Here is a 23,638-nt window from a genome sequence, read left to right as displayed (position 1 = left end):
TAATTAGGGTCATACCTGCAACAATGATGTGTTCGATTGTAAATGTCCCTCTCAGATGACAAAACTCCAAACAATTTCGTCAGCTTCTCGGCGAGGACTTTCGTTAATTTAACATCCTTTTGTAGCTGAGCATTAATTTCTTCCACCCCTTCACCAGCTCCGATAAAGTTATGAACTTATTCACAGTAAATTGTGTTTTTTTGTGAAGAGTTATATAAATCCAACCTAATTATTGTAAGAGTTATTGCTCTTTGTGTCTTTTTAAACAAATACATATTTGTCATGCGTTTAAAAAATTGGACATATAAAAGTTCCACCTATAGTGTATGGAAGGGTAGACAGGCACCATACAGTATGTAGTCCGATCAATTACTTTTGAACCCTTTGTCCATACATGACCAAATTTGGTCTGAATGTGTATGAACGTGTTTGATAATTAGCAAAATTGCTGTAGTTACCTAAGAGTTATTGCGCTTTTATCATAGAAATTACCTAAAATTGCTCTTGTCCTATCAATAACTTTTACAGCATTTGTCCAGTCATCACAAAATTTGGTGAGAGTGTGAATGGGCATAATACATCAGAGAAGCCAAATGCTTGACTTGGAGGCTGGGTCTGACCAGGAGATGACCCTTATTGATTTTGGGGGTCATTGGGCCAAAGGTCAAGGTCACAATGACTTTGAATGATAAAGTGTTGTCCTAGTGATGACTTGACAATGCCGGCACCCATGGCCCTCAAACTTGACTTGGAGGTTGGGCCTGACCAGTAGATGGCCCCTATTTATTTGGGGTCATCGGGTCAAAGTTCAACGTAAGTGACCTTGAAGGCAAACTTAATAATTCATTGACCTGTGGTCATCAAACTTGACATGAAGGTTGGCCCTGACTAGTATATGACCCCCTTTTGATTTGGGGGTTCATGAAGCCAGAGTTCAAGGTCACAGTGACCATTAAGGCGAAAAAGTTAGCAAAGCTTCTCCCAGTAATATCTCAACAATGCCTGGATCTATTATCATCAAACTTGACATGGAGGCTATTGATTTTACAAGTCATCGGATCAAAGGTCAAGGTCACAGTGACCTTGAATGCGAAAGTGTTCTTCAAGTGATAACTGGACAATGCCTGCACCCATGGCTGTCAAACATGATTTGGGGCCTGAGATGTAGATGACCCCTTTTGGTTTTAGGGGTCATTGGGTCAAAGGTCAAGGCCACAGTGACCTTGATCGCAAAAAGCTTGTCTGTGTGATAACTTGACAATGCCTGCACCTATGGCCCTCAAATTTAACATTTAGGTTTTGGGCGACCAGTTGATGACTCCTATGGATTTTGATGTCAAAGGTCTTGGTCATAACTCATATTCATCATTAGAATTTCATCATATTTACTTATTCCTTGCTGCGAAGAGGATACATTTTTAGGGGGGCAGAATGTTTGACAAACATCTCTTGTTAATCAAATAATAAGGCTATCTGTACAGACAGGTCAAAATACTTGAGGCTATCTGTCCAGTGAGGCCATCCGGGGGCATTTGTCACTTTTCTGTGACTTCTCTTGTTCTCTTCATTTTATGCTTCAGAATTCATCTGATGTATAATTAATTGATACTTATTTTTGATAATCCCACCAATATTTTTTCCAACACTCCCTGTGTGGGCATTTGTTTCTTTTTGTTACAGTGAAACAAGTTAAAATTAGAAACAGAAATAATATTTTGATAAACTCACTGTTTCAAACAACTCGCTGTTATTTTTTAGTTAACCACTGAAAAGCATGAAATAAATGTATGTTTTGTCTTAAGATAATACTTTCCCATTCTTTCTCAGAAAATCCAGAGATGCAGCTTCAACTCTACAATATCCATGATGGAGACAAACTGTTTGTATGGAATGGGGAATCTGTAAGTATAGTGGGAATTTATCAATCAAACTTTCCAAATGGGATTTTTATCATTTTAATGTCATTGTTTTAAATGTGTTTCACAACAAAAACCATTTATGTTTTTAAAGTAATTGTACTGAAATGCTTGAAAACAAATCTTACATGATTATTTTGAGAAATTACTTAAAAATCTGTTTATACGGCCGTTTTAAAAAAGGGACATTTTAGTATGTACGGGGGCAGGTGATCCGCCGCTGTCTAGTATTTAGTCAGAATGTGTATGGCCATAATATCTGGGACAAGTTTGATAACCAGCCATATCGCTCTAATTACTGAAGAGTTATTGCCCTTTAATTATAGAAATTACCTAAAATCAGTCTTGTCCGATCATTTATTTTAGAAACTTTTGTCCAGTCATCACCAAATTTGGTCAGATTGTGTATGGGCATAATTTCTCAGACAAGTTTTATTTTTAGCTCACCAGAGCACAAAGTGTGATCGGTCTTTGTCCGTCCGTCAGTCCGTCCGCCCGTCAGTCAACAATTGCTTAAAAAACATCTCCTCTGAAACTACCTGGCCAAATTCAATGAAACTTCACAGGAAGCTTCCTTGGATGTCCCTCTACCAAAAATAACAAGGGGTCACGATTGATTAACAATAACAACAAAATGGCCGACTTCCTGTTTTGCTTTAAAAAACAACTCCTCTGAAACTACCAGTCCAAATTTAATGAAACTTTACAGGAAGCTTCCTTGGGTGACCATCTACAAAAATACAACAAGGAGTCACGATTGATCAACAACAACAGCAACAGCAACAAAATGGCTGACTTCCTGTTTTGCTTTAAAAAACATCTTCTCTGAAACTACCTGGCCAAATTCAATGAAACTTCACAGGAAGCTTCCTTGGATGTCCCTCTACCAAAAATAACAAGGGGTCACGATTGATTAACAATAACAACAAAATGGCCGACTTCCTGTTTTGCTTTAAAAAACAACTCCTCTGAAACTACCAGTCCAAATTTAATGAAACTTTACAGGAAGCTTCCTTGGGTGACCATCTACAAAAATACAACAAGGAGTCACGATTGATCAACAACAACAGCAACAGCAACAAAATGGCTGACTTCCTGTTTTGCTTTAAAAAACATCTTCTCTGAAACTACCTGGCCAAATTCAATGAAACTTCACAGGAAGCTTCCTTGGATGTCCCTCTACCAAAAATAACAAGGGGTCACGATTGATTAACAATAACAACAAAATGGCCGACTTCCTGTTTTGCTTTAAAAAACAACTCCTCTGAAACTACCAGTCCAAATTTAATGAAACTTTACAGGAAGCTTCCTTGGGTGACCCACTACAAAAATACAACAAAGGGTCTTGTTTATCGTCATATTTTATATTGTTAACAATGCCTTTAAGTTAATGTAATACTTAAAAATTGCTGGTTTAGAATGACTTTCAGTATTGTATACGATACAATTCACCTTGTTGGATAATTCTAAAGGTTTGATTTGTTTACATAAGTATTGGTCTACAGTGTATTGGCCTTAATTTTTGTGAAAGTCATTACATAAGGATTGTTGTATGTATATGTTTAGAAGACTTAACTTATCCATGTACACCACAATACTATTATCAAGAATTAATTAGGATGTTTATTTAATCAATTATGTTGTTAAGGTCTTTATTAATTCCAATTGAAAGTACAATTGAATATGAGAATACCTAATTGTATTAAGTGTCAACTAAGTGTAAAGTGCAAAACAAACAATTGTATTGGATCATATCAAAATAATATTATGCATAAATTTTCCAAATATGATTCAACTTATATTACACTAATATTATCTTTTTTAAAAGAAAAATGTTAAAGTTAATCAATTTCAGGCAGTATTTATTGCTCTTCTTTATTTTCATTTTTACCATCTCAAATGTATGCATGCGTACATATACGGAAACATTCGAAACCACAGTCTACATAAATACTTTCAATTACTGATGTCTTACTACAAGTAACTCTTATTCGCTCATACTCACACTTTAAAATGCTAAAAAGTTATCTACTTTTTACCACATCTTTTGATTTTATTAATCTTAATATCAGAATGTTGTTAAACTTGACTAAAAATACTATAACCGTTTGTGTCGCACATGGACGTGGGGTTAGCCGCCTGGTTCGTTAAAGGGTTCTTTGTATGTTTTGTTGTCTGCTCCATAAGGTTTTTTTATCTCGTTAGTAAAAAAAACTATTATTCCCTCTCCAATCAGGCTTCATCAAGGATGACTCGACAATCAACCAGCTTACATCAGGGCTCATCCTACCAGGCGAATTAGGCGATTAAGTCGCCCTGCCCGCGGCAACTTCGCTATTTTCTAAGATCAAAGCGAAGTCAACTTCGCCGACTTTTTCAAAGATCAAGTTGATATCGCTAAGAACTAACGCGTGTCAAAACAGAGCGACTCCGCCTCCCGCCTGTCAGCTCGATTGACAAACAGCCAATCGTGTTAAACCTAGTTAATATGCTCCATTGACTTCGGCCAATGAGAACGCTTGTTTTATTCAATCGAGGCACGTGTTTGCACCATTGACTTTGTGTACATGCGCTACGTCATCGATTGTAATAAAATTGAAAGGGATTAATATTTACACTTGCCGATGTTTGTAAATGTCATTAAGTGCCAATTAGGATTTATACTTTATGATAATAGCGGTTTAAATGATGTGCACTGATGACAAATTAACTTAATTGGGTGTGATTACCGCGAAGTTAGCGAGAAGGGCAAGTGCGAATCACAGTTCCAGGTTTGTTGTTTTTTATTTCAGAAATGCTTCCATTATTATTTTTTCTTCGAACGGTTCACATCAATATTCTATATATGAGATATTTTGCATTCTGTTTAATAGTAATCATGCTTTCTATGTGGCTTCTGCGGGATTCCCCAGGTCTGAAACGTAAAGCTGACGATGTTGATAGTGGTGACATGATCGACAGTTCAAATAAGAAATCATTCAAAAAGTCAAATTATCATGGCCCTCTTGTTTTTAAATCCAGGGGATATGGATCCCCCGCCGGGGGACCAGGGGATGGGTTGGAATTCCGGGGGATTTTTCTCAGTGATGTCAAAAACTATGCCCATTATGTAAATTAACGGATACCTTCGGCAGTTTTGGGGAACTACGATGGTTTTGAAAAACAACGATGCTAAAATATCAATATCAAAATTGATTTTTCATTTATTTTGTTTTAATATATTTTATTTATGAGCTAAATTTTTATAGAAAGAAGTTTTTAATATATAAGGCCTTTTATTTTTTTATAGATTGTTTAACGAACAGCCATGATTTAACCCTTTCCCTCATGTCAAATCAGCCATATTAGGCCTGTCATTGCATGGCTTATCAGTACATTGATAACCATGTAGCCAATAGATAATAAGCCCCTATTAGTACCCCTACTGCATAGGAGATTATTGGAGAATATTGGAAAATTGACCCCTATGCTTTTCAAACTTATTTTTTATCTCACCTGAGTCTATGTCCGGCGTCTGTTGTCCGGCGTCCGTTGTCAACAATTGGTTATAATCATTTTCTTCTCCTAAACCGCCTGGACAATTTTGATGAAACTTCATAGGAATGATCCTTGGTTGGTGCTTTTTCAAAATTGTTCAAAGAAATTAATTCCATGCTGAACTCTGGTTGCCATGGCAACCTAAAGGAAAATGTCAACAATTGGTTATAATCATCTTCTCCTAAACCGCCTGGACAATTTTGATGAAACTCCATAGGAGTGATCCTTGTTTGTTGCTTTTTCAAAATTGTTCAAAGAAATTAATTCCATGCAGAACTCTGGTTGCCATGGCAACCTAAAGGAAAATGTCAACAATTGGTTATAATCATCTTCTTCTCCTAAACCGCTTGGGCAATTTTGATGAAACTTCATAGGAATGATCCTTGGTTGGTGCTTGTTCAAAATTGTTCAAAGAAATTAATTCCATGCAGAACTCTGGTTGCCATGGCAACCTAAAGGAAAATGTCAACAATTGGTTATTTTCATCTTCTTCTCCTAAACCACTTGGACAATTTTAATACTTCATAGGAATGATCCATGGTTGGTGCTTTTTCAAAATTGTTCAAAGAAATTAATTCCATGCAGAATTCTGGTTGCCATGGCAACCTAAAGCAAAATGTCAACAATTGGTTATAATCATCTTCTTCTCCTAAACCACTTGGGCAATTTTGATGAAACTTCATAGGAATGATCCTTGGTTGGTGCTTTTTCAAAATTGTTCAAAGAAATTAATTCCATGCAGAACTCTGGTTGCCATGGCAACCTAAAGGAAAATGTCAACAATTGGTTATAATCATCTTCTTCTCCTAAACTGCTTGGACAATTTTGATGAAACTTCATAGGAATGATCCTTGGTTGGTGCTTTTTCAACATTGTTCAAAGAAATTAATTCCATGCTGAACTCTGGTTGCCATGGCAACCTAAAGGAAAATGTCAACAATTGGTTATAATCATCTTCTCCTAAACCGCCTGGACAATTTTGATGAAACTTCATAGGAGTGATCCTTGTTTGTTGCTTTTTCAAAATTGTTCAAAGAAATTAATTCCATGCAGAACTCTGGTTGCCATGGCAACCTAAAGGAAAATGTCAACAATTGGTTATAATCATCTTCTTCTCCTAAACCGCTTGGGCAATTTTGATGAAACTTCATAGGAATGATCCTTAGTTAGTGCTTGTTCAAAATTGTTCAAAGAAATTAATTCCATGCAGAACTCTGGTTGCCATGGCAACCTAAAGGAAAACTGTCAACAATTGGTTATTTTCATCTTCTTCTCCTAAACCACTTGGACAATTTTAATACTTCATAGGAATGATCCTTGGTTGGTGCTCTTTCAAAATTGTTCAAAGAAATTAATTCCATGCAGAATTCTGGTTGCCATGGCAACCTAAAGCAAAATGTCAACAATTGGTTATAATCATCTTCTTCTCCTAAACCACTTGGGCAATTTTGATGAATCTTCATAGGAATGATCCTTGGTTGGTGCTTTTTCAAAATTGTTCAAAGAAATTAATTCCATGCAGAACTCTGGTTGCCATGGCAACCTAAAGGAAAATGTCAACAATTGGTTATAATCATCTTCTTCTCCTAAACTGCTTGGACAATTTTGATGAAACTTCATAGGAATGATCCTTGCTTGGTGGTTTTTCAAAATTGTTCAAAGAAATTAATTCCATGCAGAACGCATGTTGCCATGGCAACCTAAAGGAAAATGTCAACAATTGGTTATTTTCATCTTCTTCTCCTAAACCACTTGGACAATTTTAATACTTCATAGGAATGATCCTTGGTTGGTGCTTTTTCAAAATTGTTCAAAGAAATTAATTCCATGCAGAATTCTGGTTGCCATGGCAACCTAAAGGAAAATGTCAACAATTGGTTATAATCATCTTCTTCTCCTAAACCGCTTGGACAATTTTGATGAAACTTCATAGGAATGATCCTTGGTTGGTGCTTTTTCAAAATTATTTAAAGAAACTAATTCCATGCAGAACTCTGGTTGCCATGGCAACCTAAAGGAAAATATAGGCTGTCGTATCCGCACTGTGACTTTCTCTGATATGGACAGATTTTAAAATGACTTGCCATATGTTTTCGACATACCAAGACAACGTGTCGTGTGCAAGACCCATGTCCCTACCTCTAAGGTGAAAGATACACTAAGTGTTTATTCACAATGGAATGCTGAATATGTGGACATAAGAGTGTTGGCTGTTAAGTATGGTTTGTATTTTTTCTATGCTCAGAGGCAATTTAAAATAACTTGCAATTTTTTGGGGCAAACAACAAGTGTTATTTAATATTAATTTGTACTCATAAATCAATTTCGAACATCCGTTGTTTTTTCACCAGTGCTATATTAAACAATATTTTTCTTGAAATCACTGAACAATTACTGCCTGAATGGTGTTCACATCATTAAAATCAGTTCGATATTGATTACTATTATTAAGTTTTATTTAAATTATCACATGATAGTTAATACTGACTAGGTACTGTCCACAATCTTAACATTAGTTTTATATTAAACACTTCAAGTTTCATTTGAATTACCACATGACTGTTAATACTGACTAGATACTGTTCGCAATCATAACACTGTTCACAAACTCAACACCAGCTCAATTAATTTGGTCCCAAAATACCTTTCAAACACCATTTCAGACCAAACCATGAGTCTGAATCCTGTTATTAGATTGCCATGCTAGTGCTATAATCGTATACCATCATATTGGCTTGTTTATCAACAGAAAGCGTCTATTGGCAAACCCCAAGGTCTTCGATTATTCCTAGCTTGCTTCCGGAAAATGATCGGCCAATTACGGAAACCTTTATCTATTTTTAACTGAGTTGAATACATGTACATTAATTGAATCAACTTTGGCAAATTAGACAAAATGAGATTCCAACTTTCATTTTTAATTCATTACGCGTCCTTTTCAAATACACACCTTATCTGTAACTCTGGACTGACAATAAATTTGACACCTATTTGAATCAACACGGACCCCGTTATGTCATTTGGTATGACGATCTCCCTTCATGTTTACTTGCATTTCCAGCCGTTCGATATCCACATACATTCTTTACGAGTGTATTAGAGGGAATGCTTGTGTTAATAATATTGGAGACAATGTCATTTTCATTTTTTTTTAACAAATGAATTTACTGTTTGCTGTCCGTGAAATAGCTTAATTGTAACCAGTCTGCCATGTTTCTTCGAGTGTTGTTGTCCAATCAAAAGTCTGGACACAAAAATCAGCGCTTACGATTTGATGACTTACTGATAGACGACTGGCTATAGAAAAGATGAAAAGTTTATGTTAAAGGAGTTGTCTTTCTTTCCCTGACGTTTTATTTTAATCAATGGGCAAAATTTGGAGCAGAGAGAATAAAAAAGTTTTGGATTTCCAATTATTTTTTTCTGAAATCGTGTTTTTTTGAGCGGCGGGTTTGTTAAACGATCAATAAAAAAACAGTGGCCTAACAGTAAATAAACATAGTTGTCAGTGTACAGTATAATACAGCTTAATGTTCTATTATATACCTTTGAATTGCTTTGCCATTTATTAAAAAGAACAATTATAGGAATAAGATAATAATTAGCAACAGATAGTTGAATTTTTTTGTTTTCTTCTGGAACTTGAAATTCATGAAGAAACTGAAAGTAGAAATGAGGATGGTAAAATTGGTTGTTTTGTGTACTTCAATGATAAATTATTTAATATACATGTATTCGAAAGACATTAGTGATACTGTTACAGTTTTATTTGTTTCTGTGTACAAAATTTACTGTTTTGGATGAGGCCAAAATCTAAGCACTTCGGGAGGGTTTTTTACAACTGTCTTGGAAAGTTCTTGTTTTAGAAGGTTTTCATTTTTAGCTCACCTGTCACATAGTGACAAGGTGAGCTTTTGTGATCACAATTTGTCCGGCGTCCGTCCGGCGTCCGTAAACTTTTACTTTAAACGACATCTCCTCATAAACCGCTTAGCCAATTTCATCCAAACTCCACAGGAATGTTCCTTGGGTTGAATTGAATTCCATGCAGAACTCTGATTGCCATGGCAATGGAAAGGAAAAACTTTAAAAATCTTCTTCTCCCAAACCACAAGGCTTAGGCCGTTGATATATGGTAGGTAGGATCACCAAATGGTCCTCTACCAAGATTGTTCAAATTATGGCCCTTGGGTCAAAATTGGCCCCGCCCCGGGGGGTCATGGGTTTTCTCTATATGTTTATAGTGAAAACTTAAAAAATCTTCTCCTCTGAACTTACTTGGCGTAGAGCTTAGATATTTGTCATGGTTCATCGTCTAGTGGACCTCTAAAAAGATTGTTCAAATTATGGCCTTGGGGTCAAAATTGGCCCCGCCCCGGGGGGTTAGGGTATTCTCTATATGTTTATAGTGAAAACTTCAAAAATCTTCTCCTTTGAACTTACTTGGACTAGAGCTTAGATATTTGGCATGATTCATCGTCTAGTGGACCTTTACAAAGATTGTTCAAATTATGGCCTTGGGGTCAAAATTGGCCCCGCCCAGGGGGGTCATGGGTTTTCTCTATATGTTTATAGTTAAAACTTCAAAAATCTTCTCCTCTGAACTTACTTGGACTAGAGCTTAGATATTTGGCATGATTCATCGTCTAGTGGACCTCTACAAAGATTGTTCAAATTATGGCCTTGGGGTCAAAATTGGCCCCACCCCCTTCGGGGGTCATGGGTTTTCTCTATATGTTTATAGTGAAAACTTCAAAAATCATCTCCTCTGAACTTACGTGGCTTAGAGCTTAGATATTTGGCATGATTCATCGTCTAGTGGACCTCTACAAAGATTGTTCAAATTATGGCCCTGGGGTCAAAATTGGCCACACCCCGGGGCTGATGGGTTTTCTCTATATGTGTTATAGTGAAAACTTAAAAAATCTTCTCCGAACTCACAAAGACAAGTAACGTCTTAATTTAAACTGGATAACATATTTAGTACACATACCAATTTTCAATATGGGCCACATACAACAATTAATAACAAATATACATATATAGATACACACGTAAAATCAAGTAGTGACAAGAGCTTAGATATTTGGCATGATATATCATCTAGTTGACTTGTACCAATATTGTTCAATCTTTGGCCCTGGGGTTTAAAAATGTCCCCACCCGGGCGGTTATGGGTTTCCTTATATATGTATATGATGAAAACTTATAAAATCTTCTTCTCCGAAACCAAAAGGCGAAGGCCTTAGATATTTGGTATGAAGCATTGTTTATCTGACCACTATTAAGATTGTTCATACTTTAGCCCTGGGGTCAAAATTGGCCACGCCCCGTGTTCATAGGCTAAGGTTTTCAATATTTTCATATAGTCTTATATAATAAAACTTTAAAAATCCTCTTCTCCAAAATATAAGACCTAGAGCTTTCATATTTGGTATATAGTGTTACCTAGTGGACCTACACCAAAGGTATTCAAATTATTGTCCCGGGGTCAAATTGGCCTTGCTCAGGGGTCATTTGTTTTTACATTGTCTTGTCACTTAAACATCTTTTCCTCTGAAAGTAAAGGTCAGAATGACTCCATACTTGATATGTAGCATCCTTACATGGTCCTCTCTCAACTTTGTTCAAATGGTTTTGTTTGGCCCCTTTTAGGGGTCACCAGAGCAAAAAATAGAAAAACCTTTAAACAACTTGATCTTATTAACTGCTTGATGGATCTTCAAGTCTGAAGCATCCTAGCATGGGCCTCTGTCAGGTCTTTTCAAATAATTTTGTTTGGCCCCTTTTAAGGGCCACCAGAGCTAAAATTAGTAAAAAAACTTAACATTTTCTTCGCATGAAACCCTTGATAGATCTTCAGCAAATTTGGTTTGAAGTGTCCCTGCATGGACCTCTCTTAAATTTGTTCACATAATTTTGTTTGGCCCGGTTGCCATGGCAACATAAAGGAAAATGTCAACAATTGGTTATAATCATCTTCTTCTCCTAAACCGCTTTGACAATTTTGATGAAACTTCATAGGAATGATCCTTGGTTGGTGCTTTTTCAAAATTGTTCAAAGAAATTAATTCCATTTAGAACTCTGGTTGACATGGCAACCTAAAGGAAAAGTGTCAACAATTGGTTACAGTCATCTTCTTCTCCTAAACCGCTTGGACAATTTTGATGAAACTTAATAGGAATGATCCTGGGTTGGTGCTTTTTCAAAATTGTTCAAAAAAATTAATTCCATGCAGAACTCTGGTTGCCATGGCAACCTGAAGGAAAATATAGGCTGTCGTGTCCGCACTGTGACTTACTCTTATATGGACAGATTTTAAAATGACATGCCATATGTTTTCGACATACCAAGACAACGTGTCGTGTGCAAGACCCATGTCCCTACCTCTAAGGTGAAAGATACACTAAGTGTTCAGGGTTCCCCCTGGGTTCTAAAAAGTTGTCGCCACTTTTTCGCGGGGGGTTAAGGGGGCCGCGATAGGCCCCCTTACGGGTCCAGGGCAGCGCCCTTGTGGGGGCCAAGGGGGCGAAGCCCCCTGAAGCTCATGGGGTTGAAGCATTTTAAGAGCCTTAAATTGCATTTAATTAGCACATTGTCGTGCAAATCATAACATTTTGTTGTACATGAAGCACAAGATATCACAGGCGCAAGTCACAAAATAAAAAATCGGCCTATATATATGTTTATTAAGATAATTATTATAGTATATAGCCCATATAGAACATTAAAAAAAGTTTGTGTCAAGTACCTGTGCAAGATATTAATAGCAAATTGTTATTCTGTTGACAAAATTCATTGTATGTGGACTAGTATATAAATAAAAAATATATTGCAAAAAATGTGACATAAACATCAATATGTTGATTTCGGTCTAATGCCTGCATACAATAAAAGAATACATTTGTGAAATTATGAGATAAATTTAAAATAAATGGAAACTCAAAGAAATATACATTGTCAAACTAGGGCCATAACTTTCCTAATAGAAATTTGTCTACCTACTCTTTACTCCAGCCAACATATTAGAAGCCTTATCAAATGGGGTTTAATCCTATTTATTTGATTTCTGTTAATCTTTTTGACACTTTTTGAACTCTTAGAATGCTGCATTTATAACAATTACAAATTGCGACAAAACCGAAAGCAAGTCTATTTTTAGCGCGTAAACGTCTTTACGAAATTTGCATATCACGTGACTTTCCGACAACATAAAATTCTACGATTTTCATATTTAAAATTAACACGATAATTACGCAACAACAAGGCTGTTGAGCTAAATATTAAAATTGTTTGCTAATAAGAGACATAACAGTTAAAGGATGTCATTGTTTATCCGTGAAAGCAATAAAATTCTGCAATAATTAGCGAGGTGTTGACTGGGCCGTGACTGCTTGCCCTAATTATCGGATTAATTTTTGTTGTCGCACCAGCAGATGCGCTTGATTTATGACAGTGACAGAATCGATTATCATGCAGGCCACTTACGTCATTTTAAGAAAATATTTTAGAAAAAAATCGTTGTCGCCATAAATTCGCCAAATTTGAAAAGTTGTCGCCACTTTTGCGATTTTGTCGCAAATGGCGACAATGGCGATCGCCAGCGGGAACCCTGGTGTTTATTCACAATGGAATGCTGAATATGAGAACATAAGAGTGTTGGCTGTCATTTAGTATGATTGGTTTTTTTTCTATGCTCAGAGGCAATTTAATATAACTTGCAATATGTATTTGACACATAAAGGCAAGATCAACTTTTTATGTACTTGTTCATAGATCAATGTCACATTGGGGGGCATTTGTCACATACTTTGACAGCTCTTGTTCAATATTCTTTGAGAAACAAGCTATATTAATAACAAAAGTTAAACTCTTTTACTCAGGTGAGCGATTTAGGGCCATCATGGCCCTCTTGTTGGTTAATGTGCCAACATCTGACAAGGTACAAGTTCACAGTCTTATTTATTTTATGTCGAAAATCAAATATGGACAATAAGTCACCCTTTAATTTATGCAATGGCGGGCACAAATCCAGAACACTTTACAAGTGTTTTTTCTTTAATAATATGTATTGTACTGTGTAAAGGACGCTAGCATAGAGAGGAGGCAGGCCAAAAATATGTGAAAATATTGTTAAGTTTTATTAAATCATGAAAATGGCAAAGGTTATTCAAAAGTACATCACATATACATAGATAATGAAATAACTTTGAATTGTAAAAACAAGAGCTGTATATTGTATGTTAATGTTATCAACATGTTACCTTCAGTTAAGAATTACGAACACAGTATAATGCAACAAACAACACTGCCATCACAACAGTTTGTACTTTGCATGTTTCTATAGCAAGCCAGAGTTTTTCACACCATCACACATTGACAGTGCACAATGATTCCACTTTGCATGATGCATTTTTAGCTCACCTGAGCACAAAGTACTCAAGGTGAGCTATTGTGATCGGTCTATGTCCGGTGTCTGTCGTTCGATGTCCATCGTCAACAATTGGTTATAATCATCTTCTCCTAAACCACTTGGACAATTTTGATGAAACTTCATAGGAATGATCCTTAGTTGGTGCTTTTTCAAAATTGTTCAAAGAAATGAATTCCATGCTGAACTCTGGTTGCCATGGCAACCTAAAGAAAAATGTAAACAATTGGTTATAATCATCTTCTCCTAAACCACTAGGACAATTCTGATGAAACTTCATAGGAATGATTCTTGGTTGGTGCTCTTTTAAAATTGTTCAAAGAAATTAATTCCATGCAGAACTCTGGTTGCCATGGCAACCTAAAGGAAAATGTCAACAATCATCATCTTCCCCTAAACCCCTTGGAAAAATTCAATGAAACTTCATAGGAATGATCCTTGGTTGGTGCTTCTTCAAAATTGTTCAAAGAAATGAATTCCATGCTGAACTCTGGTTGCCATGGCAACCTAAAGAAAAGCGTCAACAATTCGTTATAATCATCATCTTCTCCTAAACCCCTTGGACAATTTTAATGAAACTTCATAGGAATGATCTTTGGTTGGTGCTTTTTCAAAATTGTTCAAAGAAATTCCATGCAGAACTCTGGTTGCCATGGCAACCTAAAGGAAAAATTACAAAACTTTTTTTGGCAAATACTATGAAGCCTAGTGCTTAAATATTTGGTGTGTATCATTGTCAATTGGTTATCTACCATGTTTATTTAAATTATGCCCCTGGAGAAAAATTGGCCTCAGCCCGTGGGCTACAAGTTCATTATAAATACATTTTGTTAAAATCTGATAGTTATGCAAACTTTACTCTTGAAGCAAGGGCAGCAAGTCTTGCTATATGGTCTCCCTTTTTGTTGGAGATTCCACTACTTTCTATTTTTAGTAACAAGGGAATAGATTTTAAGTTTTATTAAGTCTTCAACATAGTCACTTATGAGGTAATTATTGTTCTTTTTTTTAGGTTCATAGATTCAAATAATTATTATACACTTTATTCTTTAGAAGAAATTTCATTTTTACTTCATATTAAATTTAATAATCAGACTTTTCCATTGAACTTCTTGTAGATTATTGTTCATGCAGATGCTACATTCTTATCTTCTGTGTGGATAGTGTTATTCACTTATAAGTTATATAAATAATATATTTATTATAAATATTAGAAGGTAAGTGATGTTGTCCTGGATTTGTAAATATGATATTATTAGTTGAAGATGTTAAATGTTATCTGATGTTTGATTTTTAGACCTTAAGGCAGTTTATTGATTTTATTGGATGGTGCACTGTTTGTTGTTTGTGTATCTAGACTAAAAGTTATTTAAGTGTGCAAGCAATATAACATAGTTTTGTCAGTGTGCAGCCAATTGAACAAAGTCCTGTCAGTGTGCAGGCAATTGAAAAAAGGCCTGTCAGTGTGCAGGCAACTAAAAAAAGTGCTGTCAATGTGCAGGTATCTGTTCCAAGTGCTGTCAGTGTGCAGTCAATTATCAAGTCCTGTCAGTGTGGTGCGCAAGTAACTTAACACCGTCTTGTCAGTGTGCAGGTGAGAATCAATTCTGTCAGGGTGCAGTCAATCATGAAGTCCTGTCAGTGTGCAGTCAACTGAACAAAATCCTGTCAGTGTGCTGTAACTTTCTCTCGTTTGGACATATTTTAAAATAACTTGCCATGTGTGTTTGACATACTAAGACGACGTGTCGCGTGCAAGACCTGTGTCCCTCCCTCTAAGGTCCAGGTAACACTTGTTTATTCACAATGGAATGCTGCATATAAGGACTTAGGGTATAGGTTGTCGTGTCTGGGCTGTAACTTTCTTTTGTATGAACATCATTTATAATGACTTGCCACATGTGTTTGACATATCAAGACGACATGTCCCGTGGAAGACCCGTGTCCCTACCTTAAGGTCAAGGTCACACTAAGTGTTATTCACAATGGAATGCTGCATATATAAGGACATAGAGTATAGGTTGTCAAGTCCAGGCTATAACTTCCTCTTGTATGGACAGATTTTAAAATGACTTGCCACATGTGTTCAACATACCAAGATGACGTGTTGTGTGCAAGACCCGTGTCCTTACCTCTAAGGTGAAAGATACACTAAGTGTTTATTCACAATGGAATGCTGAATATGAGGACATAAGAGTGTAGGCTGTCAAGTATGGGTGGTATTTTTTTATGTTCAGAGGCAATTTAAAATAACTTGCCACAGTATTTGACACATAAAGGCAAGATCAACTTTTTATGTACTTATTCATAGGACAATGTCACATTTGGGGGCATTTGTCACATACTGTGACAGCTCTTGTTCAATATTCTTTGAGAAACAAGCTATATTGATAACAAAAGTTAAACTCTTTTACTCAGGTGAGCGATTTAGGGCCATTATGGCACTCTTGTTATGATTATTTTAAAGGGGCTGTACTCTGTATGATGAAATAGTGAAAAAAGAAAGAAAATTGTCGAAAACTGACATTAACTTGGCATCGATGTGTACAATGCATTGATACTTACTAACTGAAGTACCACATATAGTTTACAATTAATTTATTTTTTGCAGTTTTTCCTATTTTTCCATTAAAAAAGATTACTGGGTATGTCTACCTAGTAGAATTCATTCCTTATGGGTGATTGGCTGATCGATGTAATTATCACGTGATATTACCAAGTTTGGTACATAGTTTAAATATTTCAACCGTATAGAGTGAGCCTTAGTAGAACAGTGGATACAACGCTGGTCTACAATTTTGGCGACACTGGTTCGAACCCGGTCTCCGACTCGATTTTTTTTTAACATTTTGGTATTTTATTTTACAATTATGATATCAAAGAGTAAAATATTTTAATAAATAATTGTCCTGAGATCCGTTATTGAAAAAAACTTTTTTTGGTGCCAATCTGGTGTACAGTCCCTTTAATACAGAAACATACTGCATGAAATCCATCTTCAACATTGGAACTAAATTAACTATAAAAGAACTATGTTTATTTGTTCTTTTCTGCTGGTGCAAACTGTACCAGATTTTCCACTGTCCATCAGTCGATGTGAGTAATGTCCCTTTATAGTTAAAAATGTAAATAAACACAGTTGCTTCCATGAATTTCTCTATAAAGAAATTTTGGCCAGAAATGCACTCCAATGAAAAGTCAGATCTGAATACTATAGATAAGACACAGGATTTTTTTTATTGAATTCCAGGTTACAAAAGTGAGTCCTATACACAGAAAAATACGAGACACAATTCTAAAAAAAAAATTCTAATTCTATCGAAGGAATGTTGAAACAGATGAGTGTTGTTTGAAATAAAATGAAAACAAAATAACATCTAAAACTTGATACCATGGTAACCTGCCAAAAGTAAAGCTCACCATCATGGCCATCTTGTTTTAAATTTTGTACGGCAAAGTCATTTAAACAGTAAGGTACAGTGTCTCAGCTGTGGTTTGGAAAGCAAACAAACAATTGCCTACATTTGGGGTATTAGTCAGTTATTGTAACAAATCTTTTTTTTTTGCAGGTTGATGATAGTCCAATTATGACCGGTGCTGTGAATGAACCAATATACTTGACTGTGATATATGATGTTGACCTTCAGTTCAGTCAAGGATATTCAAGGTCATTGACTCTGCAAGAATTCAAGGTGATTTTGTGTGAAAGCCTCAGAAACAAGCCAGAAACCCTCAGGCTTAAGCGTGTCAGGGGGAAAGGTATGTACCTTTTGGGAATCTGATGTTATCTCAAGGCCTCTCACCTTGCAAGAGTTCAAAGTCATATGGTTAAATAATCTTAGATAGAAGCTTGAAAACTTCAAACTGAAGCCTGTCAGGATAAAGGCACATACCAGCTTGAGTGTTTAACATAATTTCTTGAGCAATTATTATCAACACAAAAATAAGGAAACTGGGCATATTGAATTTGGCTGATGTAAAATTACCTTAAATTAGTGATTATAAGATGATAGTGATTGTAAGACACAGGCAAAAATTGGTGAAAACTGGAGAATTTTTTTTTTATCTATGTTATAGGTTATCATCAGAAGACGCATTGAAAAAATGTTAAAATTGTCTGCCACCATTGGCCACCATGTTTGTGACAGTGACAATTTTTTTTGTTGTTTTTCGTGAAAATGGTTATTTTAAACCATGCAATACTAATACAAAGCAAAATATGTTTATTCCCCATTATGGGAAGAAAGATAGGCACTCAAAGTACCGTTTGTGAAGAATTTGTAACTGGATGGCACTGAAAAGTACCTTTTATGACAATTTGTAAGATTTCTTTCTGACAGTATATCATAAATGATAACCTGTCAAGAATAAAAAGTTTAGTCAACACCTACAGAAAAGAATAAAGAACGTGGCAAAGTGTGAAAAAACAAGACCATTATCGCAACAGTTTGTAGTATCGGTGTGTTAAACAGCTTTAAAGGCAGTGCGAGTTTTTCACTCCTCATCCTACAACTGACAGTGCACAGCTTTGCTTCTTTATATGCATGTTTAATTATTGTTATATTCAAACTGATATTGTATAATTTTAATCGTACAATATTTTTTTTTAATTATAAACGTCTTACGATATACCGTATCCAGATATTCAACTGCCGTTTTAACCCGTATATACTTGATCGATATGACGCAAGTAACATCCCTTTCTACATAAATCTAATCAAACCCTTGACCTGAAATTGACTTCAGAAAAAAAGTTCAAAAGCTTGTTACTGGTTATAAGACGCAGGCATTTTTTTACATCGAAATCTGAGGGGAAAAAGTGTGTCTAATACCCAGTCATTTACGGTAAGTTAGTTTAGCAAAAAAAGATTGAAGACAAGTCTTCTTGTTTTACTAGTGTTATTCCAGTTTTGCAAAACTGTATGTTATTAATATTCTTTGACACACTAAGTCAAAACATTTCAAACAATACAGAGTTCCAGGCCAAGTTGGTAGACCTGACTGACACAGACCCTATGGCAACACTAGCGGAACTTGGCTTCAAAGATGGGGACCAACTACTGGCTATGGATGTTACACATCAGAGGTAATCTAATATGTTTTCAGATATGAGTGCAATGTTTGTGATTTATGGTATGAAGTTTTACAGTATTGACGATTGATCTTTTGACATGGTGTCTTTTCACTGAAATATATATTTCAGGAAATAAGGCTTCTGTTATTTTATCACATATTCAAGTTTGAATAAATTATGTTATATTTAAATGTTAACTCAAACAGGTCCCAATTTTTCAGAACTTTTTAAGCTTAACAGGCTAAAGTTGCTTGTTTCAATTAGCGTGAAAATACAGTGGAAACTCACTAAACCGGACAAGGTCCGGACTGGGCAAAATTTCCGGTTTAGTGAGGATTCCGGTTTAGTGAGGATTTGATGTACGGAGTAAGTTTACTCAAAATATTAACTGAGTTAACCTTTAAAGGGAAGTTGATGTTTAGACGGAGGTTGAGACATGGTTAAAGCACATGCAAAAGTGATAAACATAAACATTTTTGCGTTTTTATAATCATCTTTTTTTCCAAGTCTTAAAATAAAACAACTCGCGTAATTTAATGCTTGTTAAGTATGTTTGATAGTTTAATTAACGCACCGCTCTTATTTGATTCAATCATAGAAGTCTTTAGATAAAACACCCCCTTTCTGCAACAAACAAATTAATGTTTCAATCAATTTTCTTTTCACAAGTTTGATTATCGCGCGGCAGTCAATCCACAGCGCAATCATCATTATCGATGATCGAGTTAACACAACATCACAGGTGCAATATTTAACGACGCACCGGCTGTCACAACAAAGTGACACGCGATTCGCGAATTCCTACTACACAAAATCATTTTGACATGTTTGAACAAATATACGTCCGGTTTTGTGAGGTAAAATTTCGTTGACAACTAACAAATTTTGTCGATTTTTTGTCCGGTATCCGGAATTCCGGGGTTCCGGTTTTGTAGGGATTATTTTTCATTGAAAATAGAAGGGGAAAACCTGGACTCTGAAAAAAGTCCGGTATCCCGAGGATTCCGGTTTTGTGGAGATCCGGTTTAATGAGTTTCCACTGTACATACTTATAGTGAATTTTGATAAATGAAAAATGTTTGTTTGTGATAATCGTAACAGTAATTCCTATTTATATTATTAAAACTCTAAAAGGAGGGTATGAAACGCAAAATTATGAAAAACAAAAATAGTGGGTTTTGCTTAATCCTGTTATTAGAGACTTAAGAAGTTTCGAGAAATTGGGGCCAGATGATTTTGGTGTAACACTGAAAACAAACAATGTTTTAAGGATGTCTTCATTTATTAAAATGTTATTAGTTTGAAACTTATTCATTCAGCTTTAGTGTTATAACCTTACAATTTCTCTGGATAATTTTAGGAAAGGTGTCACTGAAGACAATGTAACAAGTGCAATATACAGCAGCAAATTTGTGATTAGAGCAGTCAAGAAATCTTTGGAACCTTCCCAAGGCTCATTTGATTATCTGTCTGTCCGAGTGGAAGTGGATAGAACTATTGTAAGTTCCACAGTGGTATAAAATATGCATGAAAGAAATACAAAGACAAGCCCAGTAGCTAAAACTATTAAGATAAAGATTAAATTACAAAGAAAGAAGTTATCCGTAAGACAATAAACATACACTCAACATCAATATCAATTAAACAATTTCAACAGTCTGCCCATAGTCTAGTCCCTAGAGGTTTTAATGTGCATTTTTTCCAGAGCGTTTCTTGGTATGTTGGGTGATGTCTGAATTGGTTCATTTTAAGTGAGGGTGGACAGCTGTTATCCTGCAGGTTACCATGGTAACCAAGACAACAGCCAAGATGGCTGCTGCTTTCTTAGCCCATGACTTGTCCTACTTTATTTATTCTATGTAACACAAATAAGTATTGACTTTAATGTTTGAAGTCAGTAATATACTGATGTCAAGCATTCTAACATGCTGGCCATAAAGGTCACCAAATGTCAAGGTCATTTCAAGGTTGAAATGTGAAAAAGTGCTAAAAAATCAGCTATTTACCTCTGATTGTTTTTAATCATTTACAAACTAACGTAATATTCCATTTAAAAAGCATAGTACAGTAACATATAATTTTTTATTTCCCATCAGAATTATCCAAAAAGAGGACTGCATATGGTGTAAGATATACCAGCCAATTATGGTACATATCATGTGACCTTATTCTGATTTTTTGCGGAAAATGTTCTATTGTAAACAAGCAACATTTTTTAATAGACTATAAAGGTTATTTAGTATTTCAATATGTTAGACAATAAACATTGATGCTCTGAATCACCATTTATAAATGACTTTGGTAATGTCTAAGTGAATACATTTTAGATGGTCCACTATTAAGGTCATATTAAGGTTACATACAAACTCAATGTTAAACCTGTAGTAATAGTGGAGTGACAATAAGTGGATTTTGTGGCAACAAAAGTAGCACTGCAATTTTATATTCCAAATTGCTCAGGGGAAATCATGTTGTATATGAAAAAGGCAGCATAAATTGCAAACACTTGACGCGGACTAGATAATCCGAGATGGCCACCATAAATTGCAAGTTCATTAAGCATGTTACTGTAAATCATTGTATTTAAGACACTATTATTATATACAGGACGCAGGCAAAAAAATATGCATAAAAATCAAGAGAAAAAACTTCATACTAAAGCATATACAGTTGAACACCGCTATTCAGAACACCGTTTATCCAAAAATATCGCTATTTAAAAATTATTTTTCAGTCCCGAGTTTATTCCTTCTTTGGTTAACTTAATTATTAATCTATAATGCGAAATTGCTATTCCGAAGAAATTGCTATTTTGAAGTAAAAATTAGGTTCCCCATTTGGTATTTCATACCTATTTATCAATCCTTATTACAATTGATCATCCCATAGTGTTTCATATCATACTGGGAAAGCACTTGGGCATGGGCTTGAGGTGACAATGAAGCACAATTAGCGCTTGTTAAAGACTGAGATTGAGCACGTGTATGTTACAAAGATTGATGTCAGAAAATGAGCAATGTAGTGTGTATATAACTACTGGTTAACACAACCTCAATATTTATTCGAAAATGTCATCAGATTCGATCGCCCCATTGCTTGCCATTTGGAGCCCCTCGGTCATTTTTATCGAGAACAACCTCTGATGTATTTGAACGGTTTCCATACTCAAAAAGTGGTACGTTTAAGTCCGCTACAAGTAGATCGTGTAGTAATTTTATTTAGCAGTTAGACTTTATGACTATTCTCTTGGGAATCTTAATTATGCCCCCCTTCGAAGAAGAAGTGTATATTGCTTTGCACATGTCAGTAGGTCGGTCTGTCTGTAGACCAAAGCTTGTCCTAGAGATAACTCAACAATTCCTGGACGTATGGTCATCAAACTTGACGTGAAGGTTGGGCATGACCAGTAGATGACCACTATTGATTAAGGGCTCATCAGGTCAGATGTCCAGGTCACAGTGACCTATAATGATTAAAGATTAAAGAATTTTTAAGCTTGCCCTAGTGATAACTCAACAATGCTATGGTCATCAAACTTGATATGGAAGTTGGGCCTGACCAGTAGATAACCCCTATTGTTTTTAGGGGTCATCGGGCCAAAGGTCAAAGTCACAGTGACCTTGATTGGTTAATGGTTGTCCGAGTGGTAACTCTACAATGCCTGCACCCATGGCGATCAAACTTGACTTGGAGGTTGGGCCTGATCAGTAGATGACCCCTATTGTTTTTGGGGGTCATCGGTTGTCCAACAGATAACTGGACAATGCCTGCACCCATGGCCCACAAACTTGACTTGGAGGTTGGGTCTAACCAGTAGATGACCCCTATTGGTTTTGGGGGGTCATCTGGCCAAAGGTCAAAGTCACAGTGACCTTGAATGGTAAAAGGTTGTCGTGATAACTGGACAATGCCTGCACCCATGGCCCTCAAACTTGACATGGAGGTTGGGCCAGACCAGTAGATGACCCCTATTGTTTTTGGGGGTCATCTGGCCAAAGGTCAAGGTCACAGTGACCTTGAATAGTAAAAGGTTGTCCTTTTGATAACTCGACAATGCCTGCACCCATGGTCCTCAAATTTGACTTGGAGGTTGGGCCTGACCAGTAGATGGCCCCAGTCAATGTCACAGTGACCTTAAATGATAAAAGGCTGTCCGAGTGATAACTCAACAATGCCTGCACTCATGGTCCTCAAACTTGACTTGGAGGTTTGGCCTGACCAGTAGATGACCCCTTTTGTTTTTGGGGTCATCGGACCAAAGGTCAAGGTCACAGTGACCTTGAATGATATAAAGCTGTCTGTGTGATAACTCGACAATGCCTACACCCATGGTCCTCAAACTTGACTTGGATGTTGGGCCTTACCAGTAGATGACCCCTATTGATTTCAGGGGTCAAATGTCAAGGTCACAGTGATCTTGAAATCAAACTCAACAATTCCTGGACCTATTGTCATCAAACTTGACATGAATGTTGGGCCTGACCAGTAGATGACCCCTCTTGACTTTTGGGGTCATTGGGCCAAGGTCAAGGTCACAGTAACCTTTAACGCAAAAAAGTTAACAAAATTTCTCCCAGTGATCTGCATGTGCGCAGGTAGTCTTAAGACCACAAACTCCAAAGAACTACTTCTATTCATGTCATTTTAACCCATTTTTTTGTCTCAATGCGCTCTATGTT

The 23,638-nt window shown here is 36.0% G+C and overlaps 1 protein-coding gene across 3 annotated transcripts in view; it reads left to right on the top strand.

Moving 5' to 3' along the window:
- LOC128211648 (ubiquitin carboxyl-terminal hydrolase 40-like) overlaps positions 1-23,638 on the top strand; it is a 220,656-nt gene that overhangs the window by 98,432 nt on the left and 98,586 nt on the right. For all 3 annotated transcript variants that reach the window (XM_052916646.1, XM_052916645.1, XM_052916647.1), the window contains 4 exons: positions 1,828-1,901; positions 17,455-17,644; positions 18,860-18,971; positions 20,320-20,458. In XM_052916646.1, the coding sequence (XP_052772606.1) occupies positions 1,828-1,901; positions 17,455-17,644; positions 18,860-18,971; positions 20,320-20,458 (515 nt within the window). The remainder of the gene's footprint in view (positions 1-1,827; positions 1,902-17,454; positions 17,645-18,859; positions 18,972-20,319; positions 20,459-23,638) is intronic.

The sequence above is a fragment of the Mya arenaria genome, chromosome 12 (genome assembly GCF_026914265.1).
Source record: "Mya arenaria isolate MELC-2E11 chromosome 12, ASM2691426v1".
In the NCBI taxonomy this organism is placed as follows: domain Eukaryota; kingdom Metazoa; phylum Mollusca; class Bivalvia; order Myida; family Myidae; genus Mya; species Mya arenaria.
The sequence above is the reverse complement of the archived record's forward strand: the minus strand, read 5'-3'. Positions and strand labels throughout refer to the sequence as shown.